Source organism: Aspergillus caelatus, assembly GCF_009193585.1.
Source record: "Aspergillus caelatus strain CBS 763.97 unplaced genomic scaffold BDV27scaffold_363, whole genome shotgun sequence".
Taxonomy (NCBI): Eukaryota; Fungi; Ascomycota; class Eurotiomycetes; order Eurotiales; family Aspergillaceae; genus Aspergillus; species Aspergillus caelatus.
The window spans coordinates 1-21,558 of record NW_022475626.1 but is presented as its reverse complement, the minus strand read 5'-3'; the positions used below and the strand labels follow the sequence as shown (position 1 = coordinate 21,558).

The following is a 21,558-nucleotide window of genomic DNA, read 5'->3' as shown; positions in this document are numbered from 1 at the left end:
CGAAATACAGACGTTGCGCGTAGTAAAGATAATATCGACATATGTTCTATCCTTAACCATTGACCAATTCCGCCGCACCAGTAGCTTTTAGTCAATTTGGGCTAAACGCCGGAGAAGTGAACACGTAAGGAAATCGTAATCATAATGGATACAACCAAACGTCCTGCCTTTCAGAGAAAAGCTCCTTCCCGTCCTGCTTCATACCAGTTCATCTAGTACCGCGGGGGCGGAGGGGGAGCGTATCCGTAAGGACTCTGTGGTGGAGGATAGCCTCTCGTGGCACCAGCGGGTGGTTGTCCATATCCAGCAGAAGGAGGGGGGGATCCGTATCCACCATACGGCTGTGGCTGTCCATAGCCAGGTGGTGGGCCCTGGCCCTGACTAGGAGGATATGGTGCTTGACCATATCCCGGTCCTGGGCCATATGGACTAGGTGGTGGGGGTTGGTTAGGGTTTCCTCGCTGGCCGTATCCAGGCCCCGCGTTATAGCCACCGTACTGACCTGGCGGAGGAGGCCCTTGAGGTCCTGGAGGAGGTCCGCCCGGTCCACCAGGTCCTTGAGGTCCCCCGAATCCGCCAGGTCCGCCGGGCCCGCCAGGTCCTTGAGGCCCCCCGAATCCGCCAGGTCCACCAGGTCCTTGAGGTCCCCCGAATCCGCCAGGCCCTCCAGGCCCTCCAGGCCCGCCAGCACGACCGGCAGCCTTCTCGTCCTTGGTATCATATGAGGAATCAATAGCACCAAGCATCAATTTAGCGCACTAAGAGTTATTAGTCAGCAGTGTTTATTTGCTTTTGCTGGCGCAGTATCTACCTACCCAAAGCTCTCGAGTCAAATACACAGGGGGGATGGCACGAGACATCTCATCTTGCTCAACCTCGAAATCTGCCAGATATATTAGCGCACCGCTCCATTAACTTGACATAAGATGTATGAGCAACCTACTTGAAGTGCAGTCAATCAAATTTCCAATGCTCGGGTCCTCATCCAAACTGGATAGGAAATCACGTGCCTTGGCATCATTGCCCACCTGCGAGAACTGGAAAGAAACAGCACCTCGTCCAAATGGAGTTCGTGACACCTCGTCAACAGCATAGCGAATCGAATTAGCCACGCAATCAAGAGGTTCACCAGCAGGCTGTCCGTCCGTAATGGTAATGATTAGTGCCGGCTTCTGTAAGCGGCCTGCCCGGGCGGGTCCCACGACCTGAGGATCCAGAACCTTATTCTTCAGACCTGTCCCCAGTGGCGTTAGGCCTTGAAAACGGACACGTGAGACCAGCATGTTGACATCATCCGCATTCCGGATGCCGTCGCCTCTTTCCATAGAATTCATAAACCGCACCGAGATGCCGTCCTCATCGAAGGTAGATGCAGCGGTCGCAACGATGCCAATGATCTGCCTCAGTTGTTCTTTTCTCACGCCTCTTTCCTCAAACTCGATAGATCCACTGTCATCTACGTAAAGAATGATATCGAAGAGGGACAATTTTATAATGTCCGTGGCCACCTCTGTCGGCACTCGCCATTCCTGGACGATCTTGTTGATCTTAGCCGGTGCATCGTTGGCGAGGCTTTGGATAAGTAAATTCAACTTCTCCGGGGGGTAGAAGGCTTGGAGATTCTTCTCTTGGATAGTCCCAATTAGAAGCTGGCGATAGGCGGCTACTTGCTGCTCGGTAGCTCGAGGAGCGGGAGGCGCGCCTCCTAGAGGGCCATAGGGAGCACCTTGAGGTCCCGATGGTCCAGGGGTTCCCTGCTGTGGAGGACGCGCGGGACCACCGGGATAAGGTGCATTCTGCGGAGGATATCCTGGTCCCTAGTAGCTCACCAAGTTAGTTCAGTCTCTTGGCCAATAACTTGGAATCAGTGATGACAGTTTTCAAAATGAAACAGACACCATAACGGGGATGTGACAAAGGGAGACAAGTGGGATGACTATGTACATGAGAAGATGGTTGTGAAGGATATTCTGGTCCAGGCGCGGATCTAGTTGACGAGCCATGTGGGGATGGCGGAGGAGGCCTTCCGTAGCCTTGAGGGGGCTGCCCGTAGCCAGGTTGTCCATAGCCTTGAGGAGGTTGTCCATAACCTTGAGGAGGCCCATAGGAGTCTGATCCATAAGGAGGGGCCTGAGGATATCCCTGTGGCGGTGGTGGAATAGAACCATATGGCGCTGGGGAGTAACTCTGAGGTGCAGGGGATTGAGACGGATGAGGGTAGCCCGAATAAGTTGGAGACACGGGAGACGGCGAGGGTGCTGGCTTGTTTGGAGGTACTGCTGGGGCATACGCTTGGTACTGTTGGGGCGGCGCCGACGAAGTTGGATAGGGCGATGTCGACCCAGTACGTAGCTGTGGAGGATATCCTTGTTGGTTATAATAAGGTCGCGACATTGTTACACGGAAGCGTCCAGGTGAAGAGAGTAGAAAGAAGCGAAGACGTGAGGTCCAAGTTGTGGACAGGCGATATGAGTTGAGAAGAGGGAGAAAGTAGTGAATGATGTAGACAGAACGTCCCAAGTTCCCCTTCACTTGATAGACGGATAGATTGTGGAGGGGTGGCGACACGAGCAGGTAAGGCAGAAATTGAAAAGAAAAGCAAACGAGAAGCAAACAAAATTAGCTTACCGAGTTGCCGGAGGGAGCAGGAGAACCTGGGTAAGCCTGATATTGTTGCTCGAGAGAGCAACGATCATCAGCAGTGACTCAAGAAAATGTGGTAAAAGGGAGATTGCCAGTGGTAATGAGGGGCATTGCTAGGTTTAAGGTATGGGTATAGGGCAGCAGTAAATTGGGAAAAGGTAAAAAAAAATTATAATAGTGTAGCTTGGCCGCTACTTTTAGCTATTATTAGTGGGCACACTCACATTGTATCCACTAGGAGCAGCACCACCACCAGGTTGCAGCGCTGCAGGAGGACCGCCCGTGTAGCCTGTGGAAGGCGCTCCTCCATATGGCCCCGAGTTGTTACCACCCATGTTCTGCGGGTTTTGACTGCCGGCAATCTTGGAAGCAAACTAGGCGCATACAACATGCAGAGATTAGTGCTGGGATGTTCTTCTATTGGGTTGAAGAATGTCGTTTTCAAGTCTTATCTCATTCCAGGGAGAAGCTTGAGTGAGGGCGGGGCAAGAACGCGGGGCATAAGAATTTGAAGGACAGTGAAACTTACACCCATGGTGGATGTTATTGAATCCTTTGACTTGTGACCGTCGGAGAATTCAAACTGATGTCAAACACAGTACAAGAGGGGAGGAGTATGTCTTGGAAACAGGTCAAATTAACAGATCGCGTAAATTGAGAGAGAAGTAAATAGATGAGGGGACCCGTGATGACGATTGGGTTCGTCGTCATGAGACCCGCTTTTTCTTTCATTTTTTTCAGCTGAGGTTGAGAATACATGAAAATACGAGCATCTACTCAGACCTTCCGAGTAATGCAGCGAGCAAGGCTCAGACGATGTGAAATTACGTTGTAGTTAATACTAAGGGTAAGGCCCTTTTGGAGGATCAGTTATATTCGCCATCTATATTTATAAGTGGGATAAAGACATTGATACATGGGTTGTTTTTGTAGGATACATACATATATGGCATGGCAGTACATACATAGAGTCTAAAATATACATCGCTGTTTCCATGGTCCGTACCACAACCAGCTTCAGGCATAGTTTCCAAGGATCCATGCAATGCCCTTCGTTCTTCATCCCAAATACAATTAATTACACATTGAATAGATTTTATGATCCCCACATATGAATACGTCGTCGAAGAGGATTACGGATCCATCCATAAGGCTGAGCTGGTCTCAGCCCTGGCTTAATGGGAACCTATCCGGTCAAGACGACATTTCAAAGGGTCAAGCGATGGCTTGATATAACTTTCCCTTGATTTCTGTCCATAAGTCTTTTTCTTTTCACAATCGTGACATCACAGCCATTGTGGTTGATCAGTCACCCTCCTTCAGGTCAAGTGATCAGGGGGGCTATACCCAATCAGTCAACCCTGTCCATGGCCTGGAACGTAAGGCAGTGGATCACTGGTCAAATCATCTGGGCCATAACCTCAGGATCAACATGTCACATACCTGCCTTCATGTGTAACCTTGCCGTGCACCGGCCTTGCTATCCCTTTAGATTTGCCTACAATTCGCACGAATCATTCCATTGGTTGAAACTATCAGTCACCTCGTATCCAGTATACATGGGCTGTGACCTGACTCTTCACAAGAACCATTACCATAGATCTATCTCATGATATGCCTATCTGAATACTCGCAAGAACTGGACATGAACAGGAATCATGGACTGCGTCAGATGAACAGTACCGGCAAACCAATAGAAACGACCAAATTGCCCTAAGGTTGGAACCTCCCGTCGCCATTTCCAAACCAGTTTTGTAGCCACTGATGTCACTCCTCGAAGAAGAATTATGTATCGGTAGAACCGGAGACGGTGAGCTCTGCATTGATAAGGAGGAAGGAAAGCACGATGCAGATGTTTGCTCAGTTTTTCTTTGCACTTTCGCTCGCGTCCCCATTCTTTTGTCTCAACACTACCAAGATCCCTTGCACCAGACATACTTGGCGAACGCCCTTTGTGAACCTATCTTATTAAAGAAATGAGCAACCGCGGTTCTTTCCCCCGGGGCTTTCTGGTCTTTTTAAACACTTGCCGGGCACGTTCAATCGATAATTATTCACGTGGTAAGTATTGTACCGCGTGTTCTCACTCTCTAACCTGGGCTTTGCTTCTTTGTTCTGACTCTGACGCAGCATAATTTCACTTGACAGAACCGGAATGACACAAACAATCTTACGGGTCGGAATCCTCACAGATGGGGGCCAAGCCATCCAAAACCTCTATCTCCCGGTTCTCCGAACCCTTCATGACTCCTATCGCGTCGCGGCTATCTACAACTCCAGTCTGGATCCGAAAGACAGCACTGCCAATGACTTGCCTAAGGTTGCCTCTAGCCCGGAAAAGGTTCTGAATGACCCTTCAGTCGACCTTGTCTTGAACTTCATGCCGAACGAATACCACGAAACGTACACTGTTGCGGCCTTGGAAGCTGGCAAGCACGTTATGGTGGAAACACCTGTTAGCCTGAGCATTCCAAGCGCAAAACGTATAATCGAGACTGAGAAACGGGCGCCGAACCAAGCGAAAGTTTTCGTGGCCTCTGCACGTCGGTATGCACCTTGTTTCGAGGTCTTCAAGAAAGAAGCTGCCAGCCTGGATCGGATATATTATGCTCGATGCCGGAATATCGCAGGGCCACACTTGGCGCACACAGCTACTGCGCCGAAGAACAAACACCTGAAAATAAACGGCAGTATACCAAACGGGCTGTCCCTTAATGACCAGCATGGCGAGCGGCTGCTCCATTGCCTTCTCCAGGAGATCTTTCTTGGCGAGGATTTGACTGAGGAGCGTCTCTCCTTGAGCCGATTTTTGGCATCCTTGGGATGTCATGACTTGGGACTGATGCGCGATACGCTGGGGTATCCCGATGCTATTTCCAACATTACAGTGAATGAACCATTCTACTCGGCTGTTTTCCATTACAATGGTAGCGTTAGTCGGGGTCACCATCCGTTTACTTTGATATATGAAACAGGAACTGATTCCGTTCCTCGATGTGACGCACATCTAGCTCTCTATGGTAATACCAAGACCGTCAGCATGCACTATGATTTACCATACGCCCAGGGCAAGCCATCACGGGTGGTTGTGGAAACAGCGGATGGCAAGGGTAATCTGAAAAGAACGGAGAGTGTTAGTAGCTGGGAGGATGCGTTTAACGCCGAGCTTAAGGCGTTGCATGCGTACTTGGTTGACGGAAAGCCTGCCCAGACAACAGCAAAAGACTCTCTCCAGGATCTCAAATTATTTCAAACGATTTTTGAGCAGTATGATCGACAGTGCGGGACCATTAGAACTCCCCTTGGCTAAATTGGCGACGTGCCTTTGTCTAGTCGAACATATCTGCTACTGGATTTGCCAGGTGGCTAGTTTATTCTTGTTATTGTGCATGTCTTCCCAACATGTGGTTGACATAATTATTAGCGTGAAGGGTGGGAGTTATCGAGGTATACAAGCACATTGTTTGGATATAGTGGTGTTTGCTAAATTGATAAGTGAGATCAACTCTAGTTTTAAACGAGACCTGTTGCCACTTCCATATAATGTGCAAGACAGGGCCTGTTCATTATACACAACCGTTCACATATGGATTCATCGCTTTCCCTTCTTCTTTTTCTTGTTAGCACCTCCGCCGCTTTGAGACTTCTGCTGCTGAGCTACGGGCGCAGGTGACTCCTCTGCCTTTTCATTGACAATACCTCCCTGCGTCCGTTCGGCGGCCCGCTGCTTGCCTTTCCGGCCCTTGGGCCGGTAACTCGAACGGTCGCGGAGGGGCAACCAGCGTTCCGGATCCGGCGTCTTGCTAGCATCATAATCCTTGGGAAGACGTGACTTTCGCACTCGCTTAGTTGCACGACCTTGTTTATCGCCAGATGCTCTCTTCCTTGCCCCGGCGATGGCTGCCGCGGCTGCCGCTGCTGCGGAGGAAGGAGGGGATATACCGGCTAATTCAAGTGCGTTCACGTCAACATCCTGGATCAGATCGTCAATTGGAGGGAGAGTGTCAACCTGGGACTCGATCTTGGCATAGTCCAGTGTTGCCTGAGAAGCAACGTAACCGGCGATGGCGAAAAGATCGTTCCTGTCCTTCTGGTAAAGCGACTTGAATAAGTCACCAGCGGTTGTAAGATCTGCGCGGTCCGACGAGTGCAGCAAAGACTCTGCGGCCGCGCGAAGAAGCGAAGAGGGCGCCTCGACATGTTCCTGCCAATAGGCGGCGGCTTTAGCGAGTTCCGACCTGATCTGGACTCTCCGGCCTTCGAGCTTATAGAGCGAAACGAGAATGCCTAATAAGCCTGGGTTGAAGCGGACCTCCTTATCCTGTTCGGAGATGGAATCTTCGAGTAGCTGGAGGGATTTCTCTAGGGTGGTGATTGCGGAAGTAGTGTTGCCTTCGGTCACGTAGAGCTGCACGGCTGTGAGTGCTAATCCGATGTCTTTCGGCCGCCTTTCAAGTGCGGGTAGTATCGCCTTCAGGGCTGGCGTTCCAGCTTGACCACGTGCATGAGCAGCAGCATTGTAGACCGACAGGAGGTTTACGTTTGATTTAGCGGATGGATATGGTGCTTGGGAGAGCGCCTTCGATGTGGACCGGATGATACCGTCGTACTTCTGGACGAGAAGGTCTGCCGAGTGGACATTGCCGGTCACTATATTATCCTGGTAATCAAACAGCCTATCGTTGTCGGTCGAGACGGGGGTTGCATGTAAGGCTTTGTAGAGAGCGTAGGGGTTGGTCGTGGTGTCGCGGACAAGTGTGATGTTGTTCAGGGCGACTCTCTTAGTGGAGAGTTCAGAGATACTGTGCAACAGTGAGCTTCAATGGTAGTAGTTGACTCGGGGAAGGACGCATACTTATTGACGGAAATCTCCTCAAGCACCGACTCTGCCTCTTCCGATTTTCCCTGGCGGATCAATACATATAGCTGTTGCACAGCAATCGGGAGCAGCTCAGCGGCTTTATCTTCGGGTGTGAGGTCCTCCGATGTCCGACATAGCTCTGCGCAATGATGATCAGCGACCGCCTTTATGGTGACTCGGCTGGTACAAACCTTTCGCCCGCTTGAGCAACATTTCTCCCTGACCAAATTCACCCTTGGCGATACTCAGACAGGCAGCGTTATAGACGGTCTCGAACGCCTCCAGATCATCTCTCGTGGGCCTGTTATGGCGGACATAGTTCGGGTATCCTTTCCATTGTAACTGGGCATCCACAGCCCACGCATTGATCCGCAAGTCGTTTTCTTCGTTCGCAAGGGCAATCTCGTCTTTAGTCAGTTCTTCGTAGAGATCAGCTGCACGGCGGAATTTCTCGGCGCGATAAGTCTACAAGACCAGGTGGTTAGCAGTGACCTTGTGCGGGGACTTGCGGTCGGAAGACAAATAGAGACGACATACAGCTTGAGCCTCCAAATGACGGGCACCTCTATCATTTGCAACTTGTGAAGCCACCTCAATGGCCTCGTCTAGATTCGCAGTTTTGTACAGAGCGTAAGCGTATTCTAAAGCGGCCCTCTTCTTCAGAGCATCACCTCCCTCTTCAAAGACACGCAGAGAGTCCTCGTAGCGGTCGAGCTTTAGCAATGCCACCACCTTCACATGCTGCGCCTGAATATCCGATTTCGATTTAGCTAAAGCTGCGTTGGATGAGCGAAGGACTTCCTCGTGATCGTCGATCGACGTCCGCTGTAATAGCGAACTCAGCGATTGGGTAGCCATAGTGAGACGTGCGTATTAGACAGCAGTCAGTCGGCAATATGGACCGTTTAGCCCAATGAGGGCACGAATTCGATTGGAGGTTATGGTTTTACTTGACGAGACAGTCCCATATGCTTGATTGGACTTTGATTGGGGAGCGGGTTGACTGTGCTTGATCTCCAGATACTCCGATGTGGACTATCTGTGCGGAAGTGAGATATTACTCCATTGGGGAATTCTGCACTCGGAGATTGTTTGGCTCGCCGTAGTCCTGCTTGGACATTACCTCTTGAATGGACGGCCAGATTTTTCAGGTATATATAATCCATCCATATGTATTCCATATCTGGCTGAAAGGGTTATCTAAGTAAGTATGGATTATTCTGAACTATATTATAATACTCTCTGCAGTACTCCGTATTATCACTGCTTCTTCCGATCGCTGTTTCTACGAGCCCATTCGAAGCGACCACAGACCATCTGTTTCCTCAAGTGACCAAGCCCATGGCTCGATAGTGTACACTATGTATAGGTTCTTTCCCCTTTTAGTGAGAAAGTCAATCATAATGTGTCACACACACCCTGCAAGGTTTCGGTGGCTTTTCATGGCACCTTGCTGCTATCAAATTTGAGGCACGGCTAGAACATGCTAGACCCTAGTACAGGGTCTAGGTCTAAATATCTTCTCCCCTGGAGTTGGGTGAGATATTAGTCTATTTCGTGGTATGTCTATAAGCCCTCTTGCAATGTAGGTTGCTTGAAGTGGTTATAGTTATTGAAGCTGAGTTGGATATATTCCAAATTCCCACTCCCCAAGTCTCTCCTGCACAATCTTTTACGTATACAACGTCACGTTATCGGTTCCTGTTTGGTATGAGATGTATGCCAAGAGTATCTTAAAAATTTCCAAAATCAGGTGATGTTGATGTCTTTTGATGGAGAGTCCGCCTTCCAAGACCAAGATTGAGGATAAATGAAGCATATCAGATATTGATGATCTATTTTTAAAAGCTATGCATAGACATCCATGTTCCCATGGCGTGAGATATATGCAAGGTATTGACAAGGAAGGAAAGGTAAAAAAGGAAAAACAATAAAAAAAAAAAAAAAGGGAAAAGAAAAAGTCAAAAGACCCATCGGTATAGTATGAATGAACCAAAACGGATGAAAAGGAAATGATGCCAAGCGATTGGCCTGCAGCCGTCGTCATCATCCCGTGGGCCCCCCACCCGCCGCATACCTTTTCCCAGGGGATCGTCTCCAAAGGCATGTTTCCCGCGCGTCTCCGTTTGCGACACTTCCTTTTGCGTGGATGGGATTGAACGGTGGTGTCTCAATGCCAATTGCAACTGCAACCCCCCTAACAGATGTTTTGCCTCGATATCCGGTCAAAGTTGCATGATCGGGGATGGAACAGCATTGCCAATTGCGCAGTAGGATCGATATCACAAGCGCTGTAAGTATGGAGGGCTTCAACGCCACTGACCACAAGTCCCAAGCCAACGAAATTCTCCTATTTGGGATCCACAGCCGATCAACCCCTGTGAAAAAAACTGTTGCTGGATCAAGGCTCCATGAGGCAGGCGCTGCCCTGACAAGGAGACGTAATCTCATTTGATGACGATGAAGCTCGATCTCCATTTTTTTCTCCAAAGGACCCAGAGTGGCCAGTCCCATGGTCGATCGTCTGGGCCTTTCTCCGCCTGGAAATGATTGCTTTCGTTGCTAATTCCTTCTTTGCGTTCCCCTCCAGAGTCCAAAGCCGAAAACTCAGGGCGAGAGATTCGCTGGCTGTTAAATCCATGGTCCAGGGTCTCCGTTGATCGGCTGGATCTTTACCTTCTTTGCCTCCCTTGTACACCCAAATCTGCTTAATTATCGGTCGGTTAGTGTTTAGATACTGACTTATGACCACCGTTGCTCCCGTTGCCGTCATTCCGACCCCGTACTGACCTTCATAACCTGTTTGGAGCATTTTCTCTCGTTTCCTGTTTTTATTCTTCGTCTTGTATACTATCTCTCTCTCTCTCTCTCTCTCTCTCTCTCTCTCTCTCTCTCTCTCTCTCTCTCTCTCTCTCTCTCTCTCTATCTCTCCTTCCCCTCATCCTCCACTCGTTACCGCTCGTCTCCTTCATCCCACCTTAGGTGCCGTGTTGGATGGTCGAGATGCTTATGCTTTTCTAGTGCGGTACCTAATCTATTTTTAATATTTTTACCCGTTCAGCTATTCACATTAAGAATCCATAATGTTGGCGAAAGTTGGGGAGAAGCCCCCTGCGATGGGTGCCTCGCGGGTATGGAAGAAAAAGATATTTCGTTTTACAGTCATTCTCTGCTTGGTGAGCGCTTTTGCGTATTTCCTCTGGCCTCAGATTGAACCCCAGGAGATTACTGCCGATACCATCTCGAATATCACAATCACGTCCAGTGTGCAATGCGAGCCGGACTTCGACGCTCTTCGCCGTCTCGATGTCCATAAATTGTCAGAATATACGCGCCGGGAGGTGATCGCCGTTCCTTCTTCCAACGATGCCCTGCCCGTCAGGCAAAATCTCCAGACGCCCTTGTTCGAGCGGAAATCGTCGAATGACGTCGATCGCCTCTCGATCCAGCAGTCGCAGGACGATTGCATGATCCCAGAGCCTGTGACTGTCCAGGTTCTCCAGCCTCCAAGAAATGTGGACGCATCACACATCGACTTCGGTGTTGCGACAACGCTGGGACGGTTGAATGAGTCCTTGGATGCGTTCTCTCACTGGGCTAGCTACACTAAAACTCGCATCTTCGCTCTCATTGAGCCTGATAAGGATAAGCGAACACATGAGGTCCAGGCTAAGGCTGACTCTCTCGGAATCAATTTGTATATTACGGAAAACGACGAGGAGTATCAACGCCGGTACTTCACTTTGGTCTCACATTTGGGGAAGCACATGCGGCCGCAGACGCGATGGTCCTGCGTCATCGATGATGATACCTTTTTCTTGTCCATGTCTGAACTCGTGAAGGCTCTTGGGGAATATGACGATACTCAGCCCACATATGTCGGCGGTCTTTCGGAGTCTATCCCGCAGATCGGTGTGTTCGGTTTGATGGGATTTGGAGGCGCAGGCGTCTTCTTATCTCGACCCCTCGTGGAGGAAATCAGCAAGCCCGAGGTCTTTGAAGCCTGTCTGAATACGGACCACACCGGCGACCGGAGGATATCTTTGTGCATTTACCAGCACACCTATACACACCTGACCATCAACCACCGCCTGCACCAACTTGACGTCCAAGGCGACGTATCAGGATTTTTCGAGTCGGGACGGCAACCACCTCTTTCTGTACATCATTGGAAGTCGTGGTTCCATATGGACATGGCCAAGCTCAGTGTCGTCAGCGAGCTCTGTGGCGATAGTTGTCTCTTGCGGCAATGGAAGTTCGCCGACGGCTGGATCTTGACGAATGGCTTCTCGGTCATGAAGTATAGCCAGGAGCTCGATCCGAATGACAAGACCATGGAACTTACATGGGAAGGCCAGAACGGCGCAGTACACGAATCGTTCCTGCACGAGTTCGGTCCTTTGCGTGGAAAGGACTGGGATAAATTCAGCTACGTGCTGGAAGACTCTATTCTCGACGGCAACAAAGTACGGCAATGGTACGTCCATCGCGATGCTGAGAAGGGTGACCAGATTTTAGAATTGATTTGGCGAGCTCAATAGAGGACTACATATTTGAGTTCTCAGTTTGGCGTCTGGGGTGTTTCTAACTTACTACATTCAATCGGCCCTTTTTTTTTTTATGCCTCTTTTCTACCATTCATCGTTGGCTAGGGTATGCCTTACAACTCTCTGGCCACCACATTTACCCACATACCCCCCTCCCCTTTCTGTTTATAGATAAAAGAATGCCCTTCGGCGGAAGCGTATATATGGTTTAATCCTCACGGCGGATAGATTATGAGTTTCGTTATTTATTTCTGATGATATCAATTTGTGCAATACGACTGATGCATGGTTCGGACCTCCCTTGTTTGCTGTTATCTCGTTCATAGCCCAACCATTGCTGGAGTATATATCGGAGATGCGAGGATCTAGATTTTGGAACCAATTCTCTCTGGGTTACTATATAGAATGAAGACCAGTTCTCTATTTTTCATATCTGGATGGCAAATGTATCTTCATCAAGGTATGTACAATAATGATCATTAACTGATTCTATATAATCTCATGCTCATCATAACTCAAGAAGCAACCCCAAAGCTCCTAAGATGTCCACGCCCCAATTGCACCATTTCCATCGGCCTATATACAAAACGATCCATATTATATACGAGAGGAGGAACCCCAATCCCAAATGCACGCTTGCAAGCGTATATACAAATCTCTTACCTCACCCCACCCCATCCCAACCCCAACCACACAAACACAAAACGCAACTGGAAAGGAAAAGGAAAGAGAACCCCTCAAAAGGAGATCTCCGACCCAGCCGGCGCCACAATCCTCTCCCCCGCCTCATTCTCCCCCCGTTCCTGCAAATTATCCGAAACCGCTATTAAGCCAAACCTAGATTCATCCGCCCGCCACGAGATCGACCCCGCAGACGGCGGACCACCAAACGAAGGCAGAAAGTCGCTGATGGAAAGCGAACAATCGAAACTGAGGATTCCGCGACTTTGTTCCACGAGAGCGGGGAAGAGGTACGATTGGGATCCGCGGATGCGGGATAGGGTTGTGAGAATGCCCCAGAGGAGTTCGCGGGGGTCGATGGTGGATTCGGCCAGGTGGTGTGCGGCTTTTGTGCTTAGGGAGCGGGACACGTCTGCTACTGAGGTGCCTAGGTCGTAGAGTTTTTGTTCCTGGTGGGGGGAGTTAAGTTTCGGGGGTTTGGTGGGTGGGTGAGGGATGGATAGAGGTGTTATGGGGGTGGAGTGAGTGCGACTTACCATTCCGATGCCGTGGGCGTCAACGGCGCCTTGGGATGCCGCGGCGATGACGCTCATGACGGCCTTGCCGACTAGCACGGGCAAGTGGAAGGGGAGAACGGCGTCATCGCGGGAGACGGGCTGGGTTGCGTGGGTCATGGAGAGTTTCCACATCATGGTTTGTAGCCATTGCTGGGTGATGAGGATGTCTACTTTTTGGATTTCGGAGACGCCTTCGAGGGAGATTTGCTTAGCAAGGCTGGATTGGATGGACGACGTAGGCGGGGGGTCGCCGTCTGCGCTGCTGCTGCCGCCGGCGGAGACCCAGTCGTAGAGATTTGGACTGAGCTTTTCGAATACGTTGATGAGGTTGATGAAGCCGTAGGCTAGGATTGGGTCGTCTGAACAGAGGACCTGTGGTTTGTGGATGGAGTTGCGGAGCATGACTGGTTTTGCTTGTTGTAACGCGTAGCCTCTGATTTTGATTTTTTTTTTTTTGCGTTAGAAAAGTTTAATGTGGTTGGAAAAGTAAAGGTTTAATTTACCTTTCTGTGACGAATAAGAGCCAGAACACTCTTCTTTTCTCTTCTGCTTCTTCCACGCTTAGTTTCGAGTATGTGGATTCACGTTGCAGGCCTAGTGTGAAGACCATGGACGTGGTTTGGCACAGGTAGAACCAGGCCTGGTCCTGTCTGTCTAGATTTCCGTAGGCGGCGAAGAGGAAGAAGGAGGTTAGGAGGTTTTCCATGTTGATTTCGTCGACCACGTTGTATTCCTTTCTGGCCCGCAAGGCTTCGGCCAGGAGTTCTTCTCCGGACAACATGGGGTGTCCATCGAGGCTGGCTTGCGCGGAAGCCGAGTCGGGGCCCGGCGTTGCACCGTCCAGCTTTAGTTGGATGTGCGTGGCCGCGCATAGAGCGGCAATGAAAGCATATCGTTGGGGAGACAAGCGCTCCGGCTGGTGGCAGTCCTGCTGCAGTTGGTCCTGTCTCACGATGGGCATGATCGGGAACAGGTACTTGAAGAAGACATTGACATGGGCTAGAAGGATTGGTGCCGACAGACGACGTGGCGCGGGGAGGGCGCCGATAGTAGATGAGTCGAATAACGAGTTGGTTGAATCGGGAGACGAGACGAGATCTGGGGGTGGGAGTCGAGTGAACGACTCCGAGAAGTCAGGATGTGGATACTGGGCGTCCGCTACGGTGAACGGCGGAGACGTCGGAGACGCCAAATGGCACGCCCCTCGGTCTGGGGGCAGCCATTCCTTGGTGAGGGGACGCGGTCGTGATGCCAGTGGGTGGATGGGAGCGAGAGGGTAGAGAGTGCGGAACTTGGGGCCCTTGCGACGGAGCACGTCGCTGTAGGAGCAAGAGAGTAAAAGACGTTGGCACTTGTCGCAAGGAAGCTCCCTCGAACACTTGATTTTTCGTCGACGGCAATTATCGCAGGCCTGTTTAGGCGGCTTTTCTGGGGTTGCGGACGGTTGTGACTCCATATTCCTTTTCGGAGATGAGGGAGAGATGTTCGGTTGGGGATTTGAGATATGCTCGGATACTGTCTCGCCGATGTGGAGCCTTTAGAATTCATTGCATACCGCAAGAGCTACTAGGAGAATGACCGACGGAAAAGATGGGGATAGTTGAACCGGGCTGTGTCGCCATCACGGTTTTGGGGCGTTAGGATTGAAGGAAAAGAGAAGAAATCCGGGGAACAATAAAAAAAAAAGCCCCCGCGTTACTTTTGCAAGATGAAAGGGATTAATCTCCCTGGCGTGAGTCTACTCCATCTTAGTCTTGATTTAGTCCGTGCCCTAAAGGTTCCCTAGCGTCTTTCCTAACAAATGGGAGGACCCATCGGTAACAACTCGTTACCTGGTCCCATCGGGATTCGTTGTAGAGCCGTGATTATTAGTTATATTTAACCACGTTATACCCTATCTAGGCTAACGGCCGCTTAAGAATGGTGGAAATCATGTTGTGAGGAAGTGTGGTAGATGCAGGGAATGTATAACCACCCTGGGCCATAGTGTGCGGAGAGTCGGTGCATTAAATCAGCCTTAGCAACCTGAGGGGACCGGCCGTGCCACACAGGATTAATATTCGAGCATAATCTAGTCAGGGAATCAAAATCAAGAAGGAAAACAAGTTTCACGTCATGGTTATTCCTGGATAAAAGACTGCTATTTCCGAAAGAATATCGTACCAAAGGCTGTATACTAGTACAACATGTGGGGGATGTAAGGGGAGGAGGCACCGCTCTCGGGAAGCCGAGGTCAAAGACAGAGAATGAATGCCATTCAAGAGATCGTAACATCGCCGAAGTTTCCACGAGCCGAATAAATGCCTATGACGACAATCCATTCTTAGTCTGGGCCCTGGGTCCCCACGGGGACTTCATTCCTGGCCCAAAGACAATTCCCCGTATTTGGAGCTTGTTGCCCATCCCAATCAGCCGATAACTGGAAGCCATCGGATGCTCCCGTCATGGCACCACTAGAAATGGTGTGGAAAAACCTCACCGGCACACCGGAGGGGTTTAGGCACCTGGGAATGCGTGGTGGGGAATGATGTATTTGAGAGTATTGACTCTGGTCGAAATACTACCTTTCCCAGGGCTCAAGCGTCGTTGTCGGGCATTTATCGGGGGATGGACCAATCACCGCCGCGCAATCAGATGATCGCGGGCATTGGCCATGAACGTTTCCAATTTCCGGACACGGGAATTTTGTAAACTACTCCCAAGAGTCAAGACACTCTTTTCCGGTCTCGTCCTGTGCTCGGCAAAGATTCATCTCCCATCGTCGGCTTCGCCGTTACTCTTTCGTCACGTCCCAAAAGGCTTGACCATGCTGTCTCCACTTGGTGTGTAGGACCTGTACTCTTCCAATCAATGTGACTTCTCCCCCCGCATGGTCGAGAGCTTGCAGGCATTGCCCCTCGGACGTTTGACGGGGCAATGGCTTGCTTTCACGGCAGGTAACACAAATCGTTGAGAACGGGACGGGTCATGAATTTGAGGGATCTCCCGTGGAGACCTGGTTCGTAAAGACATATATATCTAGTTACATTTCCGGTTCGGAGACGGCAGAGGTGTCCGTTTCCTAAAAGAAAAACCGCAACACCGTTGTCCGGCATCAGCTTGGTGGACCACGCCATGGCCGGTCTAAAAAGCTTCCTTGCCAGTTCTTGGCTGCTTCCAGTGGCTTATGGGGCGAGTCAATCTCTCGGTCCTAGCACGTCTGCGACAGCGGCATACTCGCAATTCACCATTCCCGCCTCTGCCGACGTGGGCGCGAATTTGATCGCCAATATTGATGACCCCCAAGCGGTCAACGCACAATCTGTCTGTCCGGGTTACAAGGCCTCAGATGTGAAACATACCTCCCAGGGCTTTACCGCTAGCCTGGAATTGGCTGGAGACCCTTGTAATGTGTATGGAACAGATGTCGATTCGTTGACCCTGACCGTGGAATATCAGGCAAAGGATCGCTTGAACATTCAGATTGTGCCAACGTATGTTGACGCCTCCAATGCCTCCTGGTACATTCTTCCGGAAGAGCTAGTGCCTAGACCAAAGGCTTCCCAAAATGCATCGGTTCCCCAAAGCGATCTCGTTGTCTCCTGGTCCAACGAGCCTTCTTTCAACTTCAAGGTGACCCGGAAAGCTACCGGTGACGTGTTATTCAACACAAAGGGCTCTACCCTAGTCTATGAGAATCAATTCATAGAATTTGTCTCGTCGTTGCCCGAAGAATACAACCTATATGGCTTGGGAGAGCGGATGAACCAGCTGCGACTACTGGAGAACGCCAATTTGACGCTCTATGCCGCAGATATCGCAGATCCCATTGACGAGTACGTATCTGGCAATTGGTGCGGCCCATTACATTTCAGGCTAATGCGAATACCTCTAGTAACATCTATGGACATCATGCATTCTACTTGGATACCAGATACTACAAGGTGGATGGTCAGAATAAGACCCATACCATAGTCAAGAGCAGCGAAGCGGAACCATCTCAAGAATATGTCTCATATTCTCACGGAGTGTTCCTCAGAAATGCCCATGGACAGGAAATTCTCCTGCGGGATCAAAAGCTGATCTGGCGCACTCTGGGAGGAAGCGTTGATCTGACCTTTTACTCCGGCCCAACTCAAGCAGAGGTCACCAAGCAATATCAGCTCAGCACCGTGGGACTGCCTGCCATGCAGCAATATAACACGCTCGGATTTCACCAGTGCCGCTGGGGCTATAATAACTGGTCCGAGTTTGAAGACGTTCTTGCCAATTTCGAGAGATTCGAGATTCCTTTGGAGTACCTCTGGTAAGAAACATGTTCCTCGCTCATTTGGCTCCCTTCTAACGCCTAGATGCAGGGCTGATATAGATTACATGCATGGATATCGCAACTTTGACAATGACCAATATCGATTTTCGTATGAAGAGGGTGAAAAGTTTCTCAACAAGCTTCACGATGGTGGACGTCGCTGGGTCCCAATTGTCGACGGAGCTCTTTATATTCCCAATCCCGAGAACGCTTCTGATGCGTGAGTGACCATCTTCTACACACACTCTTAGCCGTGACCGAAGACTCACCGTGATTCTAGGTACGAAACTTACGACAGAGGTGCCAAGGATGATGTTTTCATCAAGAACCCTGACGGCAGTCTCTATATTGGCGCCGTCTGGCCTGGCTATACTGTCTACCCCGATTGGCATCACCCCAAGGCCTCTGACTTCTGGGCCAATGAGCTGGTCACCTGGTGGAACAAGCTGCAGTATGATGGGGTCTGGTACGACATGGCTGAAGTTTCTTCCTTCTGCGTAGGGAGCTGTGGAACCGGCAACCTGTCAATGAACCCGGCTCACCCACCGTTCGCTCTGCCCGGCGAACCAGGGAACGTCGTCTACGATTATCCAGAGGGCTTTAACATCACCAATGCTACGGAAGCAGCCTCAGCATCCGCTGGGGCTGCAAGCCAATCTGCAGCGGCGGCAACCACAACTACATCAGCCCCCTACCTGCGTACGACACCCACCCCTGGAGTTCGTAATGTTGACCATCCTCCCTATGTTATCAACCATGTCCAAACTGGCCACGACCTGAGCGTTCACGCCATCTCACCAAATTCCACTCACTCGGATGGAGTTCAGGAGTACGATGTACACAGTCTTTACGGCCACCAAGGCATAAATGCAACCTATCACGGATTGCTCAAGGTGTGGGAGAACAAACGCCCCTTTATCATCGCACGCTCCACATTTGCCGGCTCCGGGAAATGGGCTGGTCACTGGGGTGGTGATAACTTCTCTAAATGGGGATCAATGTTCTTTTCAATCTCGCAGGCCCTTCAGTTCTCGCTCTTTGGCATCCCTATGTTTGGTGTTGACACCTGTGGTTTCAATGGAAACACTGATGAGGAGCTATGCAACCGATGGATGCAGCTCTCGGCTTTCTTTCCGTTTTATCGCAACCATAACGTTCTCTCTGCAATTCCCCAAGAGCCTTATCAGTGGGCGTCCGTGATCGATGCCACTAAGGCGGCGATGAACATTCGCTACGCCATTTTGCCGTACTTTTACACCCTGTTCCATTTGGCCCACACCACTGGATCTACGGTCATGCGCGCACTGGCGTGGGAATTCCCGAACGACCCTTCCTTAGCTGCTGTCGGCACCCAATTCCTTGTTGGTCCCTCGGTCATGGTGATTCCTGTTCTTGAGCCACAGGTAGATACTGTCAAGGGTGTCTTCCCAGGCGTTGGACATGGGGAAGTCTGGTACGATTGGTACTCTCAAATAGCCGTTGATGCAAAGCCCGGTGTCAACACAACGATCTCAGCACCACTGGGTCATATTCCAGTCTTCATTCGTGGTGGTAGCATTCTGCCAATGCAGGAGGTTGCACTGACCACCCGCGACGCTCGCAAGACCCCCTGGTCTTTGCTTGCCTCGCTGAGTAGTAATGGGACTGCCTCTGGCCAGCTCTACCTCGATGATGGAGAAAGTGTCTCCCCAGAGGACACGCTTTCTGTTGAGTTCCTGGCGTCCAAATCCACTCTCCGAGCTTCTGCTCGGGGTACTTGGAAGGAGACAAACCCACTAGCGAATGTGACTGTACTTGGTGTGACTGAGAAGCCATCCTCAGTGACACTCAATGGCCAGAAGCTCTCGTCCGACTCTGTCAAGTATAACGCCACATCACAGGTTCTTCATGTCGGTGGCTTGCAGAAGCAAACAGCGGATGGTGCATGGGCGAAGGATTGGGTACTGGAATGGTGAAGAAAGCGTAATAGGATAGCCTAGATCCACATCGTCCCTATATACATTTCCACAATATGAATTAATGAATGCAAAAACTGCAGCGAATCGGACATCAGCAGCATAGGGCTGAAGACTTTGCGTAAATATCGTGCAGCAGATATGCAAGACCAAAGGAGTAAAATCCCGGTGTCAACTGCTTCTACGCCCGAGCCCATCACGAGTTAAACCCCAGCATAACATCCACATCCACGAGCATCGGACGCACCAACCAAGTAGAAGCAGGAAAGTGTGAAACCCCAAGAAAAACGTCGGCCCGTCGGACTTTTCTGCAACGCTGATCAACGGCCGCGACCCAACCAACTCCCTCCAGAGTGACTAGGGGCGGAAATTTAAAGGAATTAATTTCAACTCAACCACAAATCACAGTCGCCCCCCGGTATTGTCCTGCAGAATGCAAATTAAACGGTTCTACGAATCGCTTGGATTCCCCGCCCCTGGCCGTATAGCTTAAAGTATGTCACTTGCTCTATGTGATGCATCACAACATATAAATACTAGCAAGGGATGCAATGTTTGGAGGATAGCAACAGACAACTTGAACTTACAACATATCAACTGGAAGCTCCCTCTTCTCTGAATAATAAAAATCCACAGAAGGCATTCAGGATGGTCGCCTGGTGGTCCTTATTTCTTTACGGTCTTCAGGTCGCGGCCCCTGCTTTGGCTGCAACACCTGCCGACTGGCGATCGCAATCCATTTATTTCCTTCTCACAGATCGATTTGCAAGGACGGATGGGTCGACGACTGCGGCTTGTAACACTGAGGATCGGGTCTGGTTTCACCTACTACTTTTCAGCAAGAGGAATGTAAACTGACTCAGTATAGAAATACTGTGGTGGAACATGGCAGGGCATCATCGACAAGGTAAATCGCCCACTTATTCAAAAGAGGAAGAAGAAAAAAAAAAAAAAAGAATATTCTGGTCCTAACCATGACTTAGCTGGATTATATCCAAGGAATGGGCTTCACAGCCATCTGGATCACCCCCGTTACCGGCCAGCTGCCCCAGAACACCGCATACGGGGACGCCTACCATGGTTACTGGCAGCAGGATATGTAAGTCACCTACCAGCAATCTTCCGCATAAATATGAACTAACTTGAAGGACTTAGATACTCCCTGAACGAAAATTACGGCACAGCAGATGACTTGAAGGCTCTCTCTTCGGCCCTTCATAAGAGGGGCATGTATCTGATGGTCGATGTGGTTGCTAACCATATGGTTCGTGGTCCTCTTTGATTGACTTTGCACACATGGTTTATTTCAATATTGACCATGAGTAAAATCAGGGCTATGATGGAGCGGGAGCCTCAGTTGATTACAGCGTGTTCAAGCCGTTCAATTCCCAAGAATACTTCCACTCATTCTGTCTCATTCAAAACTATGAGGACCAGACCCAGGTTGAGGATTGCTGGTTAGGAGATAATACTGTCTCCTTGCCCGATCTCGATACCACTAAAGATGAAGTGAAGAATGAATGGTACGACTGGGTGGGAACATTAGTATCAAACTACTCCAGTAAGATCTTTTATCCTCATTCTCTAACTTAAAATGATCGATGACACTTACGAAATCAGTCGATGGTCTCCGTGTCGACACAGTGAAACACGTCCAGAAGGACTTCTGGCCGGGGTACAACAAAGCTGCAGGCGTGTACTGCATCGGCGAAGTCCTCGACGGTGATCCGGCATACACATGTCCCTACCAGGATGTCATGGACGGCGTACTGAACTACCCGATGTATGGACTCCCTTAACTATAAGCCTTCTTGTCGTTTCATCCACTAACGAGACGGTTAAAACCAGTTACTACCCACTCCTCAACGCTTTCAAATCAACCTCTGGCAGCATGAACGACCTCTACAACATGATCAACACCGTCAAATCTGACTGTCCAGACTCAACGCTCCTGGGCACATTCGTCGAGAACCACGACAACCCACGGTTCGCTTCGTAAGTTCTTTCTACCACCCCGCTCTCATTT

General features: G+C 50.1%; 8 protein-coding genes across 8 annotated transcripts; 4 read left to right on the top strand and 4 right to left on the bottom strand.

Annotated features, from left to right (window-relative positions):
* Nucleotides 1–212: 212 nt before the first annotated feature.
* On the bottom strand, nt 213–3,178 carry rfeF (putative transcription factor RfeF; the record flags this gene model as incomplete). Its single annotated transcript, XM_032071269.1, has 7 exons — nt 213–758; nt 816–883; nt 944–1,817; nt 1,945–2,526; nt 2,629–2,676; nt 2,868–3,017; nt 3,173–3,178. 7 exons carry the CDS (start codon nt 3,176–3,178, stop codon nt 213–215), a joined length of 2,274 nt encoding a protein of 757 aa, XP_031921204.1.
* A 1,346-nt stretch (nt 3,179–4,524) lies between these two features.
* On the top strand, nt 4,525–6,235 carry BDV27DRAFT_73849 (Gfo/Idh/MocA family protein). The gene is made up of 2 exons (XM_032077450.1): nt 4,525–4,704; nt 4,774–6,235. The coding sequence occupies exon 2, from the start codon at nt 4,799–4,801 to the stop codon at nt 5,951–5,953; it is 1,155 nt and encodes a 384-aa protein (XP_031921203.1). The 5' UTR covers nt 4,525–4,704; nt 4,774–4,798; the 3' UTR covers nt 5,954–6,235.
* Nucleotides 6,236–8,362, bottom strand: BDV27DRAFT_150733 (signal recognition particle subunit SRP72; the record flags this gene model as incomplete). Its single annotated transcript, XM_032071268.1, has 4 exons — nt 6,236–7,445; nt 7,499–7,643; nt 7,696–7,969; nt 8,042–8,362. The coding sequence occupies 4 exons, from the start codon at nt 8,360–8,362 to the stop codon at nt 6,236–6,238; spliced, it is 1,950 nt and encodes a 649-aa protein (XP_031921202.1).
* A 1,101-nt stretch (nt 8,363–9,463) lies between these two features.
* On the bottom strand, nt 9,464–10,380 carry BDV27DRAFT_138190 (uncharacterized protein). Its single transcript, XM_032069174.1, has one exon. The coding sequence runs from the start codon at nt 10,016–10,018 to the stop codon at nt 9,551–9,553; it is 468 nt and encodes a 155-aa protein (XP_031921201.1). The 5' UTR covers nt 10,019–10,380; the 3' UTR covers nt 9,464–9,550.
* On the top strand, nt 10,303–12,298 carry BDV27DRAFT_73780 (glycosyltransferase family 31 protein). The gene has a single exon (XM_032077448.1). It carries the CDS (start codon nt 10,588–10,590, stop codon nt 12,043–12,045), a length of 1,458 nt encoding a protein of 485 aa, XP_031921200.1. The 5' UTR covers nt 10,303–10,587; the 3' UTR covers nt 12,046–12,298.
* Nucleotides 12,299–12,788: 490 nt separating this feature from the next.
* On the bottom strand, nt 12,789–14,745 carry BDV27DRAFT_163879 (putative C6 transcription factor (AmyR); the record flags this gene model as incomplete). The annotated part of the gene is made up of 2 exons (XM_032073606.1): nt 12,789–13,722; nt 13,793–14,745. The coding sequence occupies 2 exons, from the start codon at nt 14,743–14,745 to the stop codon at nt 12,789–12,791; spliced, it is 1,887 nt and encodes a 628-aa protein (XP_031921199.1).
* A 1,658-nt stretch (nt 14,746–16,403) lies between these two features.
* BDV27DRAFT_163878 (glycoside hydrolase family 31 protein) lies at nt 16,404–19,532 on the top strand (the record flags this gene model as incomplete). The annotated part of the gene is made up of 4 exons (XM_032073605.1): nt 16,404–17,104; nt 17,164–17,574; nt 17,627–17,797; nt 17,858–19,532. 4 exons carry the CDS (start codon nt 16,404–16,406, stop codon nt 19,530–19,532), a joined length of 2,958 nt encoding a protein of 985 aa, XP_031921198.1.
* Nucleotides 19,533–20,180: 648 nt separating this feature from the next.
* Nucleotides 20,181–21,531, top strand: BDV27DRAFT_163877 (glycoside hydrolase superfamily; the record flags this gene model as incomplete). Its single annotated transcript, XM_032073604.1, has 7 exons — nt 20,181–20,345; nt 20,401–20,439; nt 20,516–20,631; nt 20,688–20,796; nt 20,865–21,093; nt 21,153–21,315; nt 21,381–21,531. 7 exons carry the CDS (start codon nt 20,181–20,183, stop codon nt 21,529–21,531), a joined length of 972 nt encoding a protein of 323 aa, XP_031921197.1.
* Nucleotides 21,532–21,558: the final 27 nt, after the last annotated feature.

Bases quoted from the DNA above. Each gene is read 5' to 3' on its own strand.
- BDV27DRAFT_138190 (XM_032069174.1), bottom strand. From the start codon at position 10,018: ATGGGACTGGCCACTCTGGGTCCTTTGGAGAAAAAAATGGAGATCGAG.
- BDV27DRAFT_73849 (XM_032077450.1), top strand. From the start codon at position 4,799: ATGACACAAACAATCTTACGGGTCGGAATCCTCACAGATGGGGGCCAA.
- BDV27DRAFT_73780 (XM_032077448.1), top strand. From the start codon at position 10,588: ATGTTGGCGAAAGTTGGGGAGAAGCCCCCTGCGATGGGTGCCTCGCGG.